Source organism: Teleopsis dalmanni, chromosome 1 (assembly GCF_002237135.1).
Source record: "Teleopsis dalmanni isolate 2A chromosome 1, ASM223713v2, whole genome shotgun sequence".
NCBI classification, from domain to species: Eukaryota; Metazoa; Arthropoda; class Insecta; order Diptera; family Diopsidae; genus Teleopsis; species Teleopsis dalmanni.
In genome coordinates this window covers 105,714,838-105,738,885 of record NC_051846.1, presented here as the reverse complement: position 1 = coordinate 105,738,885, position 24,048 = coordinate 105,714,838, and the positions used below count along the sequence as shown (strand labels likewise).

General features: G+C 32.3%; 1 protein-coding gene across 1 annotated transcript in view; it reads left to right on the top strand.

Moving 5' to 3' along the window:
• LOC119670194 (cubilin homolog) overlaps nucleotides 1-24,048 on the top strand; it is a gene marked incomplete at its 5' end in the record, with an annotated part of 150,697 nt that overhangs the window by 2,927 nt on the left and 123,722 nt on the right. Inside the window, 3 exon segments of the mRNA XM_038080361.1 lie at nucleotides 19-336; nucleotides 403-1,393; nucleotides 1,448-1,610. Coding sequence (XP_037936289.1) covers nucleotides 19-336; nucleotides 403-1,393; nucleotides 1,448-1,610 — 1,472 coding nt within the window.

The following is a 24,048-nucleotide window of genomic DNA, read 5'->3' as shown; positions in this document are numbered from 1 at the left end:
AATTACTACATTATTTAGATATTGCGGAACATCAAAACCACCAACATTTTTAAGCCATTCAAATGTTTTAACCATAAAATTCGTATCAGATTATTCTGATGTTGCTGAAGGATTTTCCGCTTCATATAATTTTGTAGATAAATTAAATCAATGTGGTGGAAACATTTTTTCTTCTAGTGGTACATTATTTTCACCTGGTTGGCCTAATAATTATACTAATGGACTGGACTGTGACTGGATTGTATCAACACCCCCAGCAACGCAAATAGAATTACAAATAGATATATTTGATGTAGAATATACAGAAAATTGTGCAAATGATTGGATTGAAATCAGGTTTGTTAATAGCTACAACATTTAAAATTAATAAATGTTTATGAAAAATTCACAACAATATACTAGGAATGGCGGTTCATCAAATTCTACTCTAATTGGATACTTTTGTGGCAAAAATGCACCTCGTTATGTTCCATCATTTACAAATCAAATTTACTTACATTTTCATTCAGATAGATTCTTGACCGGACATGGCTTTCAAATAAGTTGGAAAGTTTATTCAAATGGATGTGGTGGAGATATTATAAGTGAACTTGGAGTTATAACTTCACCCTATTATCCAAATCCTTATCCAAATAATGCTGAATGTGAATGGCGAATACATGTTCACAAAGGATCTTTTATTCAAATTACCATAGAAGATATGTCTATGGAGGAACTATTGCAATGCAATTATGATAGTTTGGATGTATTCGATGGTTTAACTGTATACGACTTATCTTTGGCTCATATATGTACTTTAAAGTATGGAATGCCCTTACAGATAAATACTTCTGGTAATGAAGCCCTAATTCGTTTTAAAACAGACAGTAGTAGTTCTGAACGCGGATTTTTTTTATCATATTTTTCTAATTGTACTAATATTCTAAAAAGTTTTCATGGTGTAATTGAAAGCCCAAATTTTAATAATTCATATTACAAAAACGATGTTAATTGCTCTTGGACCATTGAGGGTTTCAAAGGAAATTTCATATCACTTGAATTTACGCATTTTGAAAGTTCAGGTTATAAATTGTACTTTGAAGACATATTGAAAAACGAGTCTGTGTTTCACACTGTAGATAAAGATCAAAGCTTTACATCTATTGGTAATGTTTTAATCATTAAACTAAATAGCAGCTTTATTAACTTTCGATTGGAGTACTCCATAATGGGTTGCATAGAAGTTTTAAGTCGGAACGAAGGATATCTTACATCACCATTATTTCCAAAAATGTATCCTAATGATGTAGAATGTTTATGGGAAATAAGAACCACAATAGGGCAAGGTATAGAACTAACAATACATGAATTGGATATAGAAGTGTCTGTCAATTGTTCCAATGATGCATTACAGGTAGTTAAAAAATATTTTTGAAAAAATTATGAATATATTAATTTAATTGCCCAGGTTTCCACTTTTTTAAATGGAAACAATACTAGCGAAAGACATTGTGGAAAGCAAAAAAAAATTGTTATTACCAGTTCCAGTAATCATTTATTTGTTCGCTTTTTCAGTAATGCTGAAAATAATGGAAAAGGATTCAATGCAACTTATACCACCATTAAATCACGTATGTAAAAACCTTTAGTAAAAGTAAAACAACTTGTATTAATTTATATAAAGTCATTTATGGGATTTAAGCCAAAATTCTCACATTGAAGAGCTGCTCATGAGGTCTCACGAGCCGAGAGCTCAACTGTTCAATAAGAAGCGATTTATTTTTGATTAGTTTATTTGCCTTATTTATTTTTATGTACGTTACTTTCTATGTGAAAATATATAATTTGAAATTAACTTAGCTTATTACTATTTATATTAAAATAATATAATGAAACAATAATATATTGTTTTCTAGAATTTGAAAAACAAATTTATAAAATACTATTATCAGAAATATTTAAGCACATATTTTTGGAGTTAAGCTCTTGAAAATTTAGTTTGGTTAATAATAAGTTGTTTATTGTGCTATAACTTAATCTTGATCTTAATTTAGTTACAACTAGAGAAAATGCGCTAAAAGCTCTTTCCACCGATACTTGTGTAGCTAGAACAGCTAATGCAACTGCTGCAACTTTTTTAATCTCCTTATAATTGTTTGATGTTTTCTAATAGCTTAAAATGTCAGTATGAAGAGGAACACCTTCTTGGTTGGCAAGTGATATGAGTTTTTTTGTTTAAAGGTACGATTTAGTTTCGGCGTTAGTTGTTACATTTGCCGTCATGCGCTGCTGCAATTTTAAATAAAGTGTTGCCGAAGTAGTAGAAAACTCAAATATCATATCAAATGACATATTTGGTGAATCTGATTCATTTCTTAACTTTCGTAAGTCTTCCAATTTAACCTTTTAAAAGTTGCTAAATAGATGCGCCTTTGAAAAAAATTAGATAATAATTTAAAATTTGTTTAATAAACAATAATTTAAAAAAAAAATATGATATAAAATATAAGTATATTTGTAACTCAGCGGAGGGCAGTTGCTGATTTTTGAAATCTGCAGCTGTTTTGAAAATTATAACGAGGATCAAAATAAAGCACGGCTTGAAATGCATCATTACACATAAATATTGGTTTTCTTTTTCCATTTATTCATGTAAATGTGAAGCGTATGGTGTTTTCGTTACTAACTCCTTTAAGTCTATCTCGGGACATAATTAATCTCTATAAAAATCGCCAATTACATATTGCTCTGTTTTCATCTGTTTATTACAAATAGCGAAAGAGTAAAGGCAGCTATAAAATTTACAACGAAATCCCAAGATATATATGGAATTTCAGACTTTTCAATATATAATGCTTTTACTATTGTTAAATTTCCTTAACGTAAACCTTGTTTTAATATATATATAAAAGGTTTAATCAAGTTAACGTTGTCAATCACAAGTAATCAGCTGTTTGGCAATAAAAGTAGAATGAAGTAAGCTTTATGTCGAATATGGCAACCCTCTGCTTACATTATCATATGTCACTTTTAAGATTTGCAACCAACTTCAGTACACTATAACAAGTGGTTAACTCACATTGAAGTGTTAAAGTGTATATATCTGAAATTATAACAACAATAAAATATAATATTATAACACTTTATTTGGTTTTTCACTATGTCTTTTTTATGGACGAACTTATAATGCCGCTTACCATTAAATACTTTTGTTGCACTTAATTGTTTTTCGCATTGTAAGCAAATTGTTTTATTACATTCATGTAAAACTGTTAAGTATTTATTTTTTATAGCTCTTATTTAAAAATTTTCCAAAACACAATAACGAACTAAGATTAAATTAAAAATTCATATTTCTTAGCTTAAATAAAAAAATTAAATAAAAAGGTCATTAAGGACAGTAGTTATTAAGAAGGTTATTAAAGAACCGTAGTTAGTTTTACTTCCTGGAAGATTACTTAATTAAAAAATTTTCTATAAATAAACAATATGAGTAATATAATGCTATGTTCAGTTTTCAAATTTCCTTTATTTTTTAAAAATGAAATTAGGTTAATTTCGAAAGTGTTCAATCTGCCCCAAATTAAGAAAATCATATGTTTTTTGATTACAAATCGAATGTTAAATGTTACATGCTCGAAACACTATTTTAAATTAATAACAGGTACAGATTTATCTCTATGTTCAAATTTGAAACTTTCCCGGTTTTATTAACGTCAACTATCACTGACATTTATATAAAAAAAATGTCACTTTTACGTTTTTTCAACTTATCTTTTGCTAAAAATTTATCTTACACATAGTTGCATTTGAAATGTCCCTTAATTTCACTCTTCGTTTTAACGAAATTAAGACACATTTCCTTAATTTCGTTTTAACCTTTAATTTTGTATGGAAAAAACCATTTAAATCGCTAAAACGAAGATGAAATCAAGATTTTTGCGAAATTAAAGTGTGTCTGAACCTAGTATGTATGAAAATATATTTGTTTTTTTTTTTGTAAGAATTTTGATAATTATGAGATCTCTTGAGCCAATATATAACCTAATGGCGGCTCTCGCTCATGAGCGCGGGATTCTGTGATTGGCCTCGCTCGTAAGCGTGAGCTATCGTATGAAAAGAGTTTCTTGCCTGCCAATGAGCTGTGCGCAGAATGAGCCGAAAGGAGCCGCTCATGGGTACGCAAATATGAACTCTGGGTTCAAAGATGATAAAAAACTTCTTTAATTTAATAATAATTAAATTAAGTGTAATGTATACTAATATTTATTGACAAATATTTATATATCTGCCGAAATTAAATATTTGAACAATAAGTAATTACAAAAAATATATACAGCAACTCTGAAAGAGAGCAAAAGTCGCATAGGTGTAGAGTGATCATCGTTTAAGCAATTTCTCTTACTTTGATCGTGGTGGGTGTAATTTCCATTCTATAAAAGTTGTTCTGTGTTCAAACTTATGCAAACGTCAAAAACTTCCAAAACAATATTGTGAAGTCAATGAAAAAAATCTACTTAATTTTTGGAAACAGCCGCTAATAAAATTTTATCATATAAATGGTTATGATAGGCCTTTTCTTTTGTAAGTATGTCGCAAAAGAACAAATAAAATAAGCACTGCTTTCGATAGCAACTCTGAACAAAGTAGAGATTTTGTTCGGCTTATATGTGCAAACCACGTAATATAATTTTATGTTGAAATTTCGATCATGAATAATAATTCTTTGCAATTATTGATGAGAATATTTTTTTTACATCATTCTGAATAAAATATAATTTTTCGTGCCTTTTAACAGTAAAATAATAAATAGAAAAAATAACGAATTTTTTACGAACATTGACGACACGAAATACGAATAACTTTTTCTTTGTTTTTATAATCCATTTATTTTATTACAATCTGTTAGATATAAATGACAATAAATAACACACCCAACTCTCTTTTTACACGTTCTTTTTTTACACGATTTTGAAATAACACTGTTCAAAATTAAACATAAAATACTTCTTTTACACGAAAATTTTTGATTTTGTATGAATTACAACAAAAATTTTTATTAAAATTAAATTTTAAATTAAATTTTTATTTTTTTTTATGTCTTCTTGTACACTTATGTATACAGCAACAAAATAAAATTCGGGGAATATTCGAAATTTATGATTAGTTTTTTTTATTTCGCTGCACTTCGATTGCCATCATGCACCAAAAGTGAAAGCTTTGTAGAACAAAAATCAGCTATGTGTTCTGAAATTATAACTATCAAACGCAATTGGTGGCGAAGGTTTTAGCTAAATGCAAGTGTCTGATATAAATGAATTGATGCGGGAAACTCCTTTACATGAAGATGATTTAATTGAATTTATGACAGTTGATGACAGTAAAGAAGTCATTATGATGAAGTAAATGGTGAAGATCAGGAATTAACGGCTAATTTAATTCACGAGAGCTTGAAATTTGCAAAAAGTATGAAGCAACATTTTGTAACCTATGTTCCTAACATGGAGCATGCATTACAATTTTCACGCAATCTTAACTGTTGTATAGCTGGATATGAAGAATTGTATAAACAACTTAAAAAACCAAAAAAGCAGCAGTTAATAACAGATTTTTAACAACTAAAAAAAAACAGTTACTATTAATACTGATGATAGCATTTTTAAGACTGTTCGTAATACACGTGCACGCATGTATCAAATAGCGGTTAGTTATTGTCAATTTGACATTAAAGTTTGGTACAATATATTTTACTTTTGTAACAAAATAAATTTTTTTTTTAATTAATAGAGTGCTACTTATAATACTCCCCTTATTTTTTTTTGATTTCTTTTGTCATTTTTATCGGGTTTGCATGAAAAGGTACATATATACTTCACATTTACTTTTCTTCATTATTTTTTTTATTATCGAATTTTATGTTTTTTTCTCAAACCAATAATTTCATTTGTATGGTTATATTTAACAAATGAAGTTTGTTAGTTATTTAAATTTAGTTTTATATACTTGTAACTCACCTTTCCTTTTGTTTTTATTTTTGTTTATTTTGATAAAATCTTAAATATAGAGTCACTATAATAATTTGTTTTTGAAATCAAATTAAGGAGCTGTAAGGAATTTAGTAGGGCCTTTTACTTCAGTTCAATGGTAACCACGGTAAGGTAGTGAGGGTGGGTAGGTCCAAACTGACAGGCCTAGGTCCAAAATATCCTGAGATAGTTTTCTTTACACATTTTTTTTTTTTTTTATTTTTCTTATTTCTCTTTTGATCTACTTTGATCACCACTATTGCATTTTTTTTCTTAAATAATACACTCTGGCACGATTGTTGTTCTTTGTTACGATTCGATAGTGTTATAGCGGAGTTAATAATCCACCCCTTTTCTGACGAGCTAGCTTGCCTCGCCACCGAGCCAGACCTTTACTCCGTTTACAACATATTCAAAGATGTTGAACGTAACACATGTTCTTCTCTGAATCCTTCTGCATAACTTTAGCGACAGCCATTTCAAAATCTTCTTGAGTAACATACACATAAATGAATTTTGAGAATATCTGAACGAGTTTTTTCATTTGGTGAGAGAATTTCAATTATCCTTTTTCACAACAGCTCTAAATATTTCGGAAGAATATCCACTTTGGCATAAAAGCTCGCGCTAAATAGTCAAACTGATTATTTGTGTTATTTACTAAAATTATTTCATAGTTACCTTTGGATATTCTTCTAAGAATCTCTTTCTCAATACGTCACGACAATTATTTAATTAAATTAATTCAAAAAATTGCATAAATAAAAATGCTTCATCAATTTGTTCTCCGCTATTGCAAAATATGTTAACAAAGTACTGAAATAAAAACATATTCACAGCTGATATAAGCTGTCAAAATGTAACTCGCACACTTTTTTCGACTAAGTTGCTTAATGAGTGCAATGCAAAAAATTCCAAGAAAAGTCCCATTTAATTTAGCATGAACTTAGCCTAACTTGCACATTTCCTAAGTGGCAAATGTGCAACCGCCACATGTTCTTGCCAGATTCAATACTTTCTAAATGTTTGAATTCATTCTAACTTGTCTTTTGTTGGTTTTATTATATCACCCATAAAAATCAGCACTGATCCATCTTGCACTAATTCGCGAAATGCGTCAGTAATATACCTATAAAATACAGCTGGCGAATTTGAGATACCGAAGGGCACAAATTTCAACTTATACTCGCAATTATAAGTTACGAATGATATGTATTTTCTCGCACTTTGCTCCACAGGCATATGAAAAAACCCATCTCTCAAATCCAAAGTAATGAAAACCTTCGCTTTCTCCAAACGTTGATGCACGCCAACAATTAAAATCATTAAAAAATTGTTGCGTGTTATTTTTTGATTTGGTCTCCTATAGTCGCAGTAAAATTTTTTAGTTGTCTTTCTTCGTACTAATGCTACTTGTGATGCATACTCAGATACCTGACTTCAGCTAATCTGTTACTTACTGTTTAGCTATACCTTGTTCTTCTATAAGTCTATAATACACCGAAATCTAAGTCTACAATTCTTCTTCTGGGTCTACAATACACCGAAACTTTGTCTGTCAGAACAATTTTCACTGGTAAAGTAGTTGTATTTTCTGATTAGTAACTCTTAATAAGTTTGGTAAATTTTGATTTATGATTTCTATCTAACGGCCGATGTCAATTTTGATTTTTTAAACATCGTCATAAATTAGTGCTGAAAACAGATTTGTTAAAAATTGGTTATTATGAAAGTGCTGTTTGCACAATTTTCCGTTCAATTATCCTTCAAAGAGGAACTATTGTTAGCCAAGTGGAGACTCACTCTAGGATGGTGGATCAACTTTCTAGCACCACTAAGAGTGCAAAAAACGGAACTCTGCGAACGGGCAGCAAGAAATTCAATCTATGACCCTACCTATAGGAAGTTCTGCGCCCAGACAGCTGGGAAGAATATTAATATAGGTATCATCGATTAAAGAGTCGAAAGACCTCTTGGCGAGAAACACTTCGTTGCTTTCAAATCATCTTTGTTGAACGCCGTGGAGTCTAGATGACGGAATTGGTGACATAGGGTTTGTTGGCAATGGTCACCTTGAGGTTGGTTACATTACTATTAAGTGTAAAAACCACGAATCCAAGCACCAATCCATTCAAGCATAGTAGCTAAGCTAGAAGGCCTTTGGCCAGGAGCTAAGCTGCATATATGGTATATGCGATGAGCGTAATTCTTTGTAATTCGAGATATTTCTTCCTTAATGATCGGAACGCGTAATTGTTTATGCAGCTGTTCATTCGTTACATACGAAGGTGCATTTGTGATCATTCGAAGTGTTTTAGATTGAAAACACTGGATAATTGCCAAGTTTGATTCTGCTGTAGTACCCCATAATTGGGCTCTATAACTCCATATAGGTTTTATTATAGTTTTGTATATAAGCAGCTTATTGTCGAGTGATAGTTCGGAATTTTGGATGAGGAACCAAAATAAGTTTCACAGTTTGAGATCCTAGAATTTACGCTTATTAAATATGTGTGGTTTCCAGGTTAGTTTACTATCCAGATTTATGCTCAAGTATTTGGTTTCTACAGCTTGTGGTAATTGAGTATTGTTTATTAAAACAGGCGGGCACGTAGAACGTTTCGTAGTAAATGTTACTTGGACAGATTTTGACTCATTTGGTTTGATACGCCAATTTTTCATCCAGAGAGCAACATTTTTAAGGCAGGTTCGTAGTTTGGTGTAGGCACGAATTGGGTCACTGTCAACTGATAAAAAAGCTGTATCGTCTGCAAATGTATCGATAACACCCTTATCGGTAAGGGCAAGATCCGCAGTATACAGAAGAAAAAGCATTGGTCCCATTATGCTACCTTGAGGTACTTCTGCTTTTATATCATGAAGTACTGTAGTTTCGTTTCCATGCTTACTGAAAAAGTGCCTTGCCGAAATGTATAATTTAATAAATATGAAAAAATTTAGGAGTAGATTCAGTTTTAGTTGGAAAAGAAGGCCCTCATGCCATACTCGATCAAAAGCTTGTGAAATATCTATAAATGCCGCAGTGCGATATTTCTTACCATCTATCGCACTATGGATATGTCTGACAAGTCTATGAATTTGTTCTATTGTGCTATGTTTTCGGCGAAAGCCGAATTGATGGTCAGGGATGAGTTTGTTTTGTTGAATAATCGGTGTAAGGCGCTTTATAAACAGGATTTCCATAGCTTTTGATAGGATCGGAAGTAGACATTGTTGAATATAACGCTTTTGTTTAAATACTTTTATAACATCCTAATACTACGTTTTTGGGATAGAAACTTTTTTGGTTTTGTAAACATTTATTTTATATTAAAAAAGCTCTCTCTTGCTTCCGGTTTTTATTCTATAATACTTTTACTTTTTTCTTTTCACGTGTTAGAAATACATCATCACACTTTTGTAAAATAACATTCTATTTAAATATAATTTAAACAAAATATCACAACAGGTTATGGGCCCAGTGTGCTAAGGTAACATTATCGATATCTTTTTAATTTTCGTATGGAAGACTCGCATCAGAAAATACAAAGTACTTTGGTAGCCGACTCAGTTATTGGAAACGACTTAAACGATTGAGGTTGTAATTCTTGACACAACAATCAGTGAACATTCTGTCGATATGTCAGAAATGAAGTCATATCAGATTCATCGCTTTAATGGTCAGAACTACCAGCTATGGCGCCGGCAAATGATCATCTACATGACAGAAAATAAACTTAAAAGGTATATATTTGGCACTGAAATTAGAACCACGACTAACGCAACAGTTTGGGACGAAAAAGATGCTGAAGCACAAGTATTCTTAATGAGAGGTATCGAACTAGATCAACTTAAATATTTGAGTGATTGCGACACAGCTGCACAAATGTGGTCCAGATTGCAAACTGTTCATTCAGAGAAAAGTGACCAATCAGCGCAAGTACTGTTGGAAAAATTCATTACATGTAAGATGGGTAAGGAAGAAAATATGATTGACTTTATTGCATCAATAACTTCACTAGCGCAACGTTTGAAAGATATAGATCTTGAACAAAAAGAGCCGATGATAATAGCAAAGATTTTGAGTGGACTTCCTGCAAAGTTTGATCATATACGCACTGCTTGGTATGCTGTTTCAAAAAGCGATCAGAAAGTTGAAAAACTGACAGAGCATTTAGTAAATGAAGAGGCGCTTATGAATTTACGTTCAGCTGACATTCAACAAAATAGTACAATAAAATCTGCGTATATAGCAAAAACAGGTAAAAATATAACAAATAACAACAACATCAAACGCAAAGGTAAGTGCAATTATTGTCAAAGAGAAGGTCACTGGGCAAGAGAATGCCGTAAAAAACAAAGAGAACAATACACCAAAAGTGAAAGACACTCACTCGTAGTACGAAAAGAAGGAAATGATGAAATGACAAATTCAGTTGACAATAGAAATGCACATTTATTTGTTCTACATAAAAGTTCAAGTACTGAAAGCAAAAATTTAAATATATTTTATGCAGATTCTGGAGCTACTGATCACATGTTGTTTCAGAGGGAGTTATTTATGAATTATATTGAATTGCCAAATGCAGTATATCATGTTCGAGTTCGCGATGGGCGAAAATTAAGTGTTGCTGGAAAAGGAAAAATAAAAGTAGAAGTTGCTGATGCTGTATACACAATTAACGATGTGTTATTAGTACCTGACCTTGATAAAAATTTTATTTCTATATCAAAAGCAGCTAAATCAATGGATGTGCAATTTGAAAAAGGAACAGGACGTGTGTTATTTATGAAAAACAATAAAATGATAGCAGAAGGCAACGAACATAGCGGGCTGTAGAAATTGAATTTGAAGCCACTTGCAGCAGCGTTTGCGGAACTTAATGTCGTTTGTTCTAAGCCAATTAAACTTTGGCACGAACGAATTGGACATGTAAATTTCAAAACGTTACGAGAAATGATTAATAAAAATATTGTTTCAGATTTGAAGGTTGGATCCATTCCAAAAGAAATGCCTTTTTGTAAAGGGTGCACATACGGCAAACAGCACAGGGAATCTTTTCCAAAAACAGGTGCAAATCGTGCGCAGCGATATGATTTGACATTTTTTTACTTTTAATTTTGTTATTACATTCCTAACTTCCCAAATAGAATATCTTTTAATTGGAAGTTCTTCTTGGTAAGGCTCTTGTAGAAAGTTTATCCTTTGTTTCATGATATCTGGCATGTTTTGATTATCATTTGGTTTGAAAATCTGATTCAAATATAACGCGAATATTTCTGCTTTTTCATGAGTTGTCGCTTTTAGCCCATGAGTTGTCTACTTTGCGTATAGGTGGTTGATAAGCAATCGGTCTGTTGTTCTTTTCTGTGGCTTTCCAGAGGGAGTATTTTGTATCACATTAAGCACTTAGGTTTTTTAGGTATAGGGACGTGCGATTATTGTTGTACTTTATAAGAAGGACTTTAACGAGTTTACATAGTTTGTTTAAGCGAGTTTTATCCGCAGGGAATCTCGTCTTTTGCCAATGTTTTCTCATCCTACGCTTTTCTTTGATTAGGTATTTAATGTTAAATGGATATTCTTGCTTAACACTTTTTGAAAGCGGAGAAGTTGATTTTCAGGCAGAATTTTAGACACATGAGTTGAAATGCTCTACTACTTCAGTCACATCAATAATTAACGATAATTAATTACATACGAATGATTAACGAAGTCATTCGTTGACAGATAACTGGAAATTTCGTATATACTTCCAAAAATCGTTCACAATAGACGAATTTTTAGTGTTGGCAACCATGTGATTTGAGCTGCTTGTGACTTAAGCAATTTCGAAAAGGTTGGACTAAATAAGCCAGCAGTGTTGTTGTTTTATATGTTATTTTTAAAATAAGCATTTTTTCTTTGTGCTTATTTTAAATATTAAATAAAAGTAATAAAAATTTTTAAAAATATAAATATTTACAAAATTTATTGCAAATGCTCATTAAGGCCGTGTGCGAGTTCAAGCAAATTCAGATAGAGTAAATTGAAATTTCCTAGGGATTTTTTGCACTCTACATATGAAATAGTTATTTATTTATTTGTTGCACTTATTTATTATTTTTGGTTAAAAGTTTTCAAATTTGTTTATGTATTTATTAATCATGTTATAAAATTTTTATGCGTGTCAAGCTGAAAAAAAGCAGCAAATTTCATTGCTTGAAATTCATGAACTAATATCAAACTTCTTTATCTACATGATGTTTTATGATAGTGTAAATAGGCTCAGTCTCGACTAAGCCACGTTAAAAATATTCTAAATACCATCACTTCACAACATTATTGGCACAACTTAGAATTCCTTTCAAATAGAACGCAACTTAGAACGACTCGCACACGACCTTAATATCTTAATATCGTATAAAATTTATAGTAAGTATTTAAAATTAATAACTAAAAATTTAAGCACGCGTCTTAATAATGAACTATTTATCTTTATACACTTTTTAATTAAACATACCAGAAGTACAGTATATCTAATTCTATTCATATTAGGTGTCATAATAATATCTATACGCATGTGGGCATTTCATACAATGTAAATATTTTAAATGTTATTTTACTTCATAAAAAAATATCAAATAATTGATTCAATTGATATAAATAAAATTAAAATTAATTAAAAACAAATTTTTTAAAATTAAATAACTAAAATAAAATATCCAATCTCTCCATCATTTATTGATAAATATGTTTACAAAGTACTGAACGTTTTCATTATTCTTATATGATTGTACTGATTTTTACGACATGTAAATAACTCCCAAAGATCAACACAAATTACTCTCGTCAAACCATGGCCCTGTTGCACCAACACTTTTCACTTTTCACTTTGCAAAACTTATGAGTGACTTTTTTTTGCAAAGTAAAAGTGAAAAGCGTTGCACCAAAGACTTAACATAAATTACTTTGCACTTTGCAAATAAAAATTTGACTGCAGAGTCTTTGCATAAAATGCAAAGCAAAGCGTTGCACCAAAAAATTAGATCACTTTCATTTTGTATTGGTTTTTGAAAGCATTTCGATTCTGTATGTATACTTGTTTTTTGTTTGTTTGATATTTTGATGCTCATATGTACTCATATGTACTCATGTACTTATATGATTTATGCATAGTATGTACTTATGAGTTTAATTTTTGTTTAAAATAAAAGTTTTTAAAATAAAATTTTATTTTAATAAATTTTATTATTATAATTTGTAATATTTGATAATATTAGTACAATTATATGTAATACATTAATACAAATCACAAAATTTTTGTATATGATTTCTGTTATTGACATTGAATCGTAGATAAAGAAGTTGTGTACATATATCCATAGAGACAATTTTTATGCTTTTAATTTATTTTGCTATAAAAAAAGAATTTATATGTAAAGAGTATGGGTATGAGGTGTTTTAACAACAATTATATTGAAAAACAAAGTTAACAAATATAATAAGTTGCTTTTATATAAAAATTTAGTTGAAAATCTGTCATTATTATTTAATTTTAAAATATTATAAGTTACTAAAGTATAGTTTACTTGTCGCTGTGTATTATACTAATACAAAAGAAACCTACGCATAAAAGGCCTAAATTACTGATTTTATTTAGAACATTTCTCTCAATTTATACAAAATTACCTTAAAACTAACTTAACTAATTTTACTAATAACGTTAAAATAATATGTTGTCTGTTATCACTAATTTTAGTGGACTGTATTATTTCTAATTACATTTCAAACAAGGTTCAAAAAACGACGGAAGTACAGGCACTTGTGATTTTTATTATCATAATTAGATACGGATAATTAGATATTTAAAAATGTCACAATGTTAGCTATTATAGGATATTTTTTACCCATGTTTTTTCTTAGTTCATAATTCGGAGAATTTGAACGATAACAGAATTATAATAATAATAATTTGTTCATTATAATAAATAAGTGTTAATGCTTGAACAATAATTCACATAAAATATTTATGTTAAATGTAATATAAAGTTTTTTTAGAAACTGAACTCTTTTATTCACAATTTGAAAGTATTGTCTGGTAATATGTTCCTTTAATTATTGCAACTAAATTTATTTCAAAAACAGCAATAATATTTGCTTAAACTAATTTTCTATTTCTATTTTTTTAAAACTATTTTTATTTATTTATTAATGATTTCTTTCATTTTATGCATTGAAAGAAATCACTTTGCAAAATTTGCAAAGTGAATTAATCATTTGCAGTTTTTTTGTAAAGTTTTGCAGTTTACTTTTGCAAAGCGCAAAGTAAAAAGTGTTGGTGCAACAGGGCCCATGTCTTAAATATTTTTCTAGCTTCTTCTACACATTTCATTAATATGTGTGCCTTTCTATTCAATATGAGTGAATTTGCAGTCAAGCATTTGCAGAGTTCATGACTCTTTTTGGAAAGTATTAACTTCCATTTTGCACACTTCGAAGAAAGTAGATTTAAATTAAATAATTAAAACATATGTCGTATTTGAAGATGTTGGTAAGAGTTGTAAAGCAATTGTCACAAAATGTTTTGAACTTTTTTTGTAATTTCAAGTATCCCTGCAGTACCTTGCAAAATCACAAATTTACTTTATCACTTATTGATTTATCAAATACTTCATTAATTGCAAGATGAAAAACGAAACGGAATAAAGCGTTTTTCTGAAGAAAACATACAATGAAAAATTTGATTTATACATATACAGGTGTCTGTAAAATTTTTAGAAGGCATTCAAGTCATATCTTTGGTGCTAAGTTAATAATAATTATTAAGCGTTTTCGGTGGCTCTCAAGTTTGGAAAAAACGCATGCTCGGCTATATTCGCTAATATAGCGTTTACACTAGCCTGAAATGACTCATTTCAAATGAGTCATTTGAAAGTGTTTACATTCGTTGTAATTCATTTGTTCTTATTTCAAGCAGCTGATTTTGCAACTTGCCTATTGATTTGTCAAAAAAATGCTGAATAAAGGTAAAATATACCTTCAAACCTTACAATTTAAACTAAAAACTTATTTTTAGCTTCGATTAATTTATTTTTGAGACTGCAAGTACCATGAATCAAAATAAATAGTGAATATAAAATTATATAGAATTCAAAGAAATGGTAAAAATGTTGAAAATTTCAAAGTAGAACACTGAAATTTTACTTTTCTTCCCAATTTTCAAATTTATTATATGTTTGAATTTTTGTTTACATATGATTTTTGACATATGATTGCAATATTCGTTGAAATTTGCAATGAAGGATCACAATTGTTCACTTATTGCGTTGGTAACACCTTTTTCCTTACAGGCAAATGTTTGGCCACTTCACAACTAGGTGATTAAATAGAAGAAGTAGTGTTGTTGTTTTGCATAGATTTAAGCATCTATACGCCAGCAACTTGCTGATTTTTGCCACATTTGCACGCCACCGAAAGCACCTAATAATACGTCGTGTGAATCGATATTTTTGCTTTTTAATTGCAGATGTCAGCTTAAAATTTTTGACAGTTAAAATTATAATCAAAATTCTATCTGTATCGCAACAAAAAAAGCACATAATTCCATTCATACTGCTTTTGAGACCTTTCCTCCTTTTTCAATGCGTTTTTTTATATTAAAGGGAATATATTACAATAGTCTCTCAAACTGAACGACTATTGTCTAACTGTTGGGTCTAGTTCATGAATCGAGAATGATACAATGTACTAAATGATTTCATTTCCTGATTTATGGAACTGTATAGTTTAACATTTATGTTCGTTTTATATAAATTTAATAATAAATATGAATCCACAACTACCTAGGTATTGTTACAGTGAATTTCACGTCTTAAAATATTTTTTACTGATGTTGGCACGAAGATAATAAAGTCCAATATAAATCAACAGAACATCATATTGCGGTTTACTTTACTTCAATATGGACCTCATAGCTTTGCGAAACGCAATGGAGGTCTGTGGATTTTAACCGATTATCACATCGCATCACGCAGAGTCCAAAATGCTTCTTGTGAAAAATCGTAATCAACTACTGTCGTGCAATATCTACTTAGATGGCCAATGCAATGAAAAGATAATCAGCACGGCGTTTCTTAACTGTGCCAATTTTTTACAAAGGAAAAGCATCTTTTTAATCTCAGCTTACATTTTCTTATAAAATGCTGTTCCTCAAGTAGTAGAAAGCTTTTCATACTCACTTACTTATTTGACCTTAACAACCCGTTATCCAGTTTTAGCCTGATACAGTATGTCTCTTCAGGCGTCTCTGCTGCTTGCGCGCCTTCTCCAGTCATGTATACTAAGTCTAGTTAGTGTTCCCTCAACTTAATCACTCCACCGGAGACACTCTTTACCTCTACGTCTTCTTCCGCCAACTACTGCTTCAAACACCTTTTTCGCTGAAGCATCTTCATCCATTTTCACGACATGACCAAGCCAGAGAAACCACTAAACGTTAATTCGTAGAATTATATCAATGTCCTGAAAAGCTCGTACAGCTTGTGGTAGTCGTTGTCAATTCGTAGAGGACCAACTATCTTACGAAGAACTTTTCTCTCGAACACTCCCAGTGCTGCTTAATCATTCTATGTTAACGTCCATGTATCTGCACAATACAGAAGCACAGGGAGGATTGCCTACTGAACTGATACTAGCACCTATAAGCAATGACAATTCTTCTGATATCCAAGCCAAGGTAAATAGATTCGAAAGTACAGTCGCCAGAAACTAGCTCGGCATCCGAGCGGCACACATTTCTTCCAGTAGCCAACATAAAATTCGTTTTGGCATTATTTCTTTTCGATAGCAGCAAAAGCAACTGTAACATCACGCTTGCTATGCCCACTGATGTCAATGTCATTGGCGTAAGCAAGGAGCTACATACATTTATAAAATATTGTTCCATTACGATGAACACCTGCTTTGCACTTCATTTCTTCCATGACGAAATTGAGAAAATCACATGATAAGGGATCACCTTGTCTGAAGCCTCGCACGGTTTCAAAAAGATTCAGAGAGACTCGATCCTATCTTGACGGACCTATGGGTATTCAGCAATGTCATTTTGCAGAATCGTATTAACTTTGTAGGAATACCGAGCTCAGACATTGCGGCGCAAACGCAGTTCTTTATGGAGCTATCGAAAGCTGCTATAACATCGACAAAAAGGTGGTGAATGTTTATGTTGTATTCGTGTGCTTTTTCCAGAATTTGTCGCAGTGTGAATATCTGATCAAAAGTCGAAAGCCGTGTTGTGCGTAAGGAGTGAGAGATATGTTCCCATTCTCTACCGGCATTATTGGACCGGAAGGGTTGGTAGCTTAATCGACCAGACAGTTGAGCGGCGAAGACATTGGCTGTCTCTCGTGATCGCAGTTTACTGATGTCTAGTTTTTTTGCACACGGGAGCGAACGTTGTTTGCGGTACTAAGCTGCATGCTTGTCTTGGCTTCCACAATGCAGCAAGTCGATATTTCGACTTGTTGCCTTGCACCACTGAATAAACGTACATCCAGCACACTCAAGCGTACCTTGTGTCAATCACGAAGTGATCAATCCAGTTTCGTATTAGTTGATCGGGAGATAGCCACGTTGCCTTATGAATATCATGGTGTGGGAATCTGATGCTACGTACTACCATATTTCGCATCGCAGCGAAATCATAAGGGTTAAACTGTTGTTCGAGGTTGATTCACGGACGCAAAATTTTCCGACAGTTTGAGCAAAAACTTCTCCTCTTTCGACCTTTGCATTAACATCTCCGAGAATCCCGTAGAAGGTATCTTTGGTTAAGTCGTCATTTTCTTCTGTAGGAGCGTGAGAGCAAATTAATGTTATGTTAAAAAATTTTCACTTGATACGGATTGTAGCAAGCCTTTCGTTCACCGGTATGAATAGCTGAACAGATTTTGATAGTCTCTTACTTACCTCAAAATCTCATCTAAATTCACACCTATTTGCATCGCAGCTACAGTATACAAAATAGTTTACTCTTTTAGAGCAGCCTTGTGTTGTCTATTGAATTTCCTGGGTGGTGGTGACGTCAGTCATACATTTTTTTGGGCTTCTGCCAGTTGGATAGAAACACCTTTCTTAAAGAGTGTCCAAACATTTCAGGTACGTATCTGTTAATAGTCCTTTAAGCGTTTGCATGGCTCGTCAACATTCGAGTTCCAGTTCTAAGGTATCCTTACGTTTTTCACTGGCGACTGATTTTACGTGACGTGTTCCAAACCCTGTGCACAACCCAAATTAAAGTCTTGGGCATGGGACTCGCTGTGCCCTCTATTAGTTCATTACCCAGCGGGTGCCAGGTAACTATCCAGGGGTGCCATGTGGAGGCTGTGCGACAACTTGGATTGAGGACAACAAGGAATACGCTGGCATTTTCCCTGTTAAATTCAATCAGACACGTCGCCTTGTGTACAAGCTCCCAGAGACACACTCCTAGCGCGTTATAATTTTACATTTCATGTTAAATGTAAAATTAGAACGCCCTAAATCCATTTTTACAATTCTGGAAAAGCATCCTTTTTACCTCAGTTTACATATTTTTATAAAATGTTCTTCCTCAAGTAGTAATAAACTTTTCATGCTAAATGTTAAATTAATATAATTATTTTATTAAAATAATAATAATACAAATAAAAAGAATTTATTTGTATGAGAGCCTTGCTTTTAACAGTGTTGCACATGCGAGACAAGTGGGATCTTTACGAAATTTCGTCATGTCAACTTATGACATTTTACAAGTATACATTTTCGAAGACGTGCTATGTGATCAAAAAAGAAAGAGAAGTTAAAAAACGCAGTATTTGAATTTTTAATAATTTTCTTTATTATCAAAGTACTCTTCTTCTGCGGCAATACATGCATGCCAACGCTTGATCCAATTTTCCATACAACTTTTATTGGCCGCCGCAGGTATGGCATTTAGTTCATGCAGCGAATTGTCTTTTATGGCATCTATGGTCTCAAAATGCGTTCCTCGCAATGGCAATTTGAGTCGGGGGAAGAGGAAAAAATCACACGGAGCCATATCTGGAGAGTACGGTGCTTGGTTGATGATGTTGGTGGAGTTTTTGGCCAAAAACTGTGACATAACCAACGCTGTATGAGTCGGTGCGTTATCGTCGTGTAAAATCCATGAGTTTTCCTTTGTTGGAATTTATCAAATGTAGAACACACCTTTTCAATAAAACGCGTTGTTTGCTTTTCGAGTGTATAATCACAACTGTCGTTATTTATTAAATTAAATTATGTAAGACTAAATAAAAGCTTATTAAAGCTTGACAAAAATATCTATATATGTGTAATGTTATTAACATTGTGGTAGGATTTAAATTCAACACTCCTCCTCAATGTTTATAACATAAAATAATATACTTCATTTTACTACAATATAAAATACTAACTTATAATATATACAATTTCATCAATTCAATAATTTTTATTAATATCATTCATCACTCATTATTTTAATCCAAGAGCCATTGTTAATTTACAGTGCTTAATTTTTTGTAAGTTCTTGGTAAAGGTATCTGCCAACATTATATCAAATGGACAGTATTGTAAATCAATCTCTTTATTACTATATGCCTCACGAACAAAGTGATATTTTATATCTATGTGCTTACTGCGAGCATGATATACAGGATTTTTGATTAAATTCATAGCACTCATACTGTCACTATTTATCATAATTGTTCCAATATCACTAAGTCCTATTAGTTCTGACCAAAGTTTTTTTTAAATATATAGCTTCTTTGGCTGCTGCAGAAATCGCCATATACTCCGCTTCTGTGCTGCTCAGAGCCACTGTACAAGGTGAGATGAAAAAACTGCAACAAAGTAAAACGCCATAATTTTTTCATTTTTTTTAAATTTTATTGAATGAAAGCAAAAAATGTCGGAAATAACATCAAATTTGAGAATCGGTTTAGATTTGTTCGAATTGGCCACCTTTGGCCCGAAAGTGGCTCTGCGGTATTTTGTCCCATTCTCGGCGAAGCGCTTGCTTGAGATGATCGACACTTTGGTATTTTTTAGTTCCAACCTTGCTTTCCAAAATACCCCAGGCACAATAGTCCAACGGATTGGCATCCGGAGATTTTGGTGGCCATTGTGCGGTGGAAATGAAGCGAGGAACCTCATTTCTTAACCATTCTTGGATGGCGCGTGCTGAGTGCGATGGTGCTGAGTCCTGTTGGAATGTCCAAGGTCTGCGGCCGAAATGTTTGCGTGCCCAGGGCTTCAGAACTCCCTCCAAAATATTTTCGCGATAGATTTGCGCATTTAATTTGACACCACGGTCGATGAATACGAGCGGCGAGCGACCATCGGCTGTTATGGCGGCCCACACCATCACCATGGCCGGCTTTTGAGTTGTGATGGCCAACCGAAGTTGCAAATTTTCAGCTGACCTCTCTGGCAAGTAAACACGATCATTTTGTTTGTTTACAAACTGCTGGATAACGAATGGTTTCTCATCGGAGAAAACCAAATTCGGCAGTTCACCACTTTCGGCCAAGCGAAACAACTCTTTAGCTTTTTCGAGTCTAACTTTTTTTTGCGCATCAGTAAGATCTTGCACTTTTTGGAACTTGAATGGCTTTAGTCCAAGCTCATTTTTCAATATTTGCCGAATGGCATATTGCGATATGTTCAGCTCACGAGCCATTTTTCGTCCACTGCGACGCGGATTTCGTTCAATTCGCTTTTTCACTTTTCGAACCATTTCTGCCGATGTTGCTGTTTTTTTTCGTCCACTTCCTTGACGTCGGGCTACGCTACCAGTATCATGGTAACGAGCGATGGTACGAGACACAAAACATTTATTCACTTCTAAATGCTGGAGGGCTCTAACGATAGCCACTTGTGGTTTTCCAGCCAAATGCAAAGCAATCACACTATCACGCTTGAATTCCATCACAAATAACTTTTTTTTTGAAAAATTCCCACCAAAATGCTTTTGTGCGCTTGTAAACAATATAATGAGCTGTCACTAGAATAAATCTGACAGCTGTGGGACGAGCGGTTTAGAAATGACAGCAGTCTGAAGTTGGTTGCAGTTTTTTCATCTCACCTTGTAGTCTGTTTTTTGCTCTCCTAACTGAATACACTTCCTGCCAAGATAAACGCATAGCCCGTATAAGATTTGCGATCAGTTGCATCGCCTCCCCAATCTGCATCTACATACGCTTTAATTGCTGCACCACTCTTATTGTAATGCAGTTTCATGTCGATGGTTTTGCTAAGATATCGTAGAACATGCTTTGCTGCCGTTAAATGCTCAGAGTGGGGATTACAATTTCTCTGGGCTAGTTTGCATACTGAGTGCAATATATCAAGTCTTGTATTAATAGCAATATACATTAATGAGCCAATCAATGACTGGTATTCCGTTATATCAACTTTATTACAACTTTCATTTATGCAATATACCTGAAAGTTTGCCTCAAGAGGGGTAGAAACTGGGCGACACACACTCATACGATTTTTCTTTAAGAGCGGCAATACAAGTTGTTTTTGACCAACTTGTATTTGGGTTTTGTTGGGTTTTGTATGTATTTACGTATTCAGTGCCATTATCACTACGTAACATTTTAATTTTTTTTCCTCTTTGGCATTCAACCATGCTTTTAAATGATTTGAAAATATTTAAAACTTCTGATTTTTGACTTATAAAGTAAACAAAAATATACCGCGAGTTGTCGTCTACGAAAGTAACAAAGTATCTGGATCCTCCGATTGAATTAACATTTATTGGTCCACAAACATCACTATGGACTAAGTCTAAGATATTTTTCGTTTTACTTTGAGACGATTGAAACGGTTTTATGTTGCATTTGCATTTAAGACACACTGTGCAGTTTATATGTTTTTTGATATGAATCAACTTTTAAACCCAGCACTAGTTGTTTATTTTTTAATTCGATTAAACTATTAATTTTTAAGTGTCCGTACCGTCTATGCCATAGAACTAAATCATCATTTACATTATTATTAAAAAACAATTGCGTTTTTAAATCCATTGTTTTGTTTAATATTTCACAGAAAAATAATTGTTTTATTTGCTTTGCTTTTAACATAGTTTCACCGTTTTGATCATCAATATACGCGTTATTTTTATCGAATGTTACTATATAACCATTGTTTGCTGCCTTGCTTACAGAAACAAAATTACATTGCAATACCGGAACATACAATACATTTTTTAATATAAGTTCACCCATGTGACTTTTTATTCTCACGTTACCACGTCCTATAGCTTTGAGAAATTTATTACCTGCAAGCATAATTTTTTCATTGCACTGCTCAAAATCTTCATTTCACGATGTGCGCACAAATGAGAAGTTGCGCCACTATCCAAGCACCAAGCTTTTTTATCAAGTACCGTGTTTTGATTAACTCCAAAAACAGAAAAAAATGATTTTGAATACTCTCCAGAAACTTTTTCAGTTCTCTTAACAGAAGTTTCTCTTGATCTGCATTCTGCAGCGAAATGGCCTTTCTTCCCACATTTGTAACATTTAAAGTTACTCTTTTTTCTAAAATTTTTATCTCCTTTACCTCCGTTATATCTTTTGGTGTGCTCGTTGTTGGAATATTTATGGCTTGATGTAGCAACTAATGCTTGTACAATACCATCTGCTTCGACTGGTTTGTTATGTTTTCTCCGCTCATTCTCTTCAAATAATTTTGTTTTTAAAGCACTAAGCTTTGGGAGCTGATCTCTTGTTTCTAACGCAACAACAAAGTTTTCATAACTTTTTGGCAAACTTGCTAAAATTATTATTACAAACAATTCTTCTTGCAATTCAAGGCCAATTTCTGAAAGTTGTTCAATGACCTTTTCGAAGCTCGTAATATACTGCTGCATGGAATCGCCCTCACTCATGCGCATATATATCATTTTCTTAAACAAAGATACCTTTCTTATCGGTCCAGTGGGCTGATGAATTTCTCTTAATGCAGTCCAAGCGTTTTTTGTACCCTAGTTCCAATGCAGGGATTCTTTTCATTTCTAAATTTGTGTGCTACAGCAGTTTAGATAAATGGTTAGCACTGCATTTTTGAATTGTTTCATGTGTAGTAGGAATTCTAAGGTCTTTGTAAATATCGTCGTTTGTGATGTGCCGTCTACTGTTGTCTGCAGGATTTTTGATTGCAGCCTCTGGATAGTATTTATATTTGTCTTGCAGAATCTCCTATATTTCAATTCCATATTCGGAAGCCAATATAGTTCTGCAAATCTTCGATCCGCTTTTTCTTCTGTATCATGTGCTCTCTCCAAGTCCGTTTTTGGACATTAGCATTTTATAACAGAAATGCCTTCTGAGGTATTGGTATCTACACCCAGTAAAGTGTTTCTTTGTATTCTCAAATGTTGAAAATATGTTAAAAAAAATATAAATTTCTGATTCCCAAATATTTATTATTAAAACAATTATTACTGACTACAAAAATTGCTCACATGCGCGCATCACTTTACCCATCAACAATTTTTTTGATATAAATTTAACATTTAGTTTACAAAATAATAAATCGAAGTATTAGGGGTATTCGGGCTGTCTGAACCAGAATACCTGAATATTTATACTTGCGAATAAATATATATTTATACTTGCGTATAAATATTTGTTTAAAAATTGTTTTATTTTTTTGATAAATTTGTAGTATTTCTACATAAATGTAGAATTTATGTATATAAAAAATAATGCCCTTTTGTATTTTTAAAAGACATTTCAGTTTTCTTTAAATTCTAGTTTATTTTATGAATATTTGTAAATACAGGATTATGCAATTGAAGTGTTACCTATTCAAGCGATCATATCTTTTTTGTGTGTCATTATTTTTTATTGATTCAAATTACAAATATTTATCGAAATAATCAAAATTTCGAAACCTATTTATTCTAGCTTTGCATTGACTATGACCTTCAAAGTGTTAGAAAATGAGTTGCATGCAACACGAATGCATGCGGTAATTAAATCGTGTGCGCGCAAATAAAAATCACTC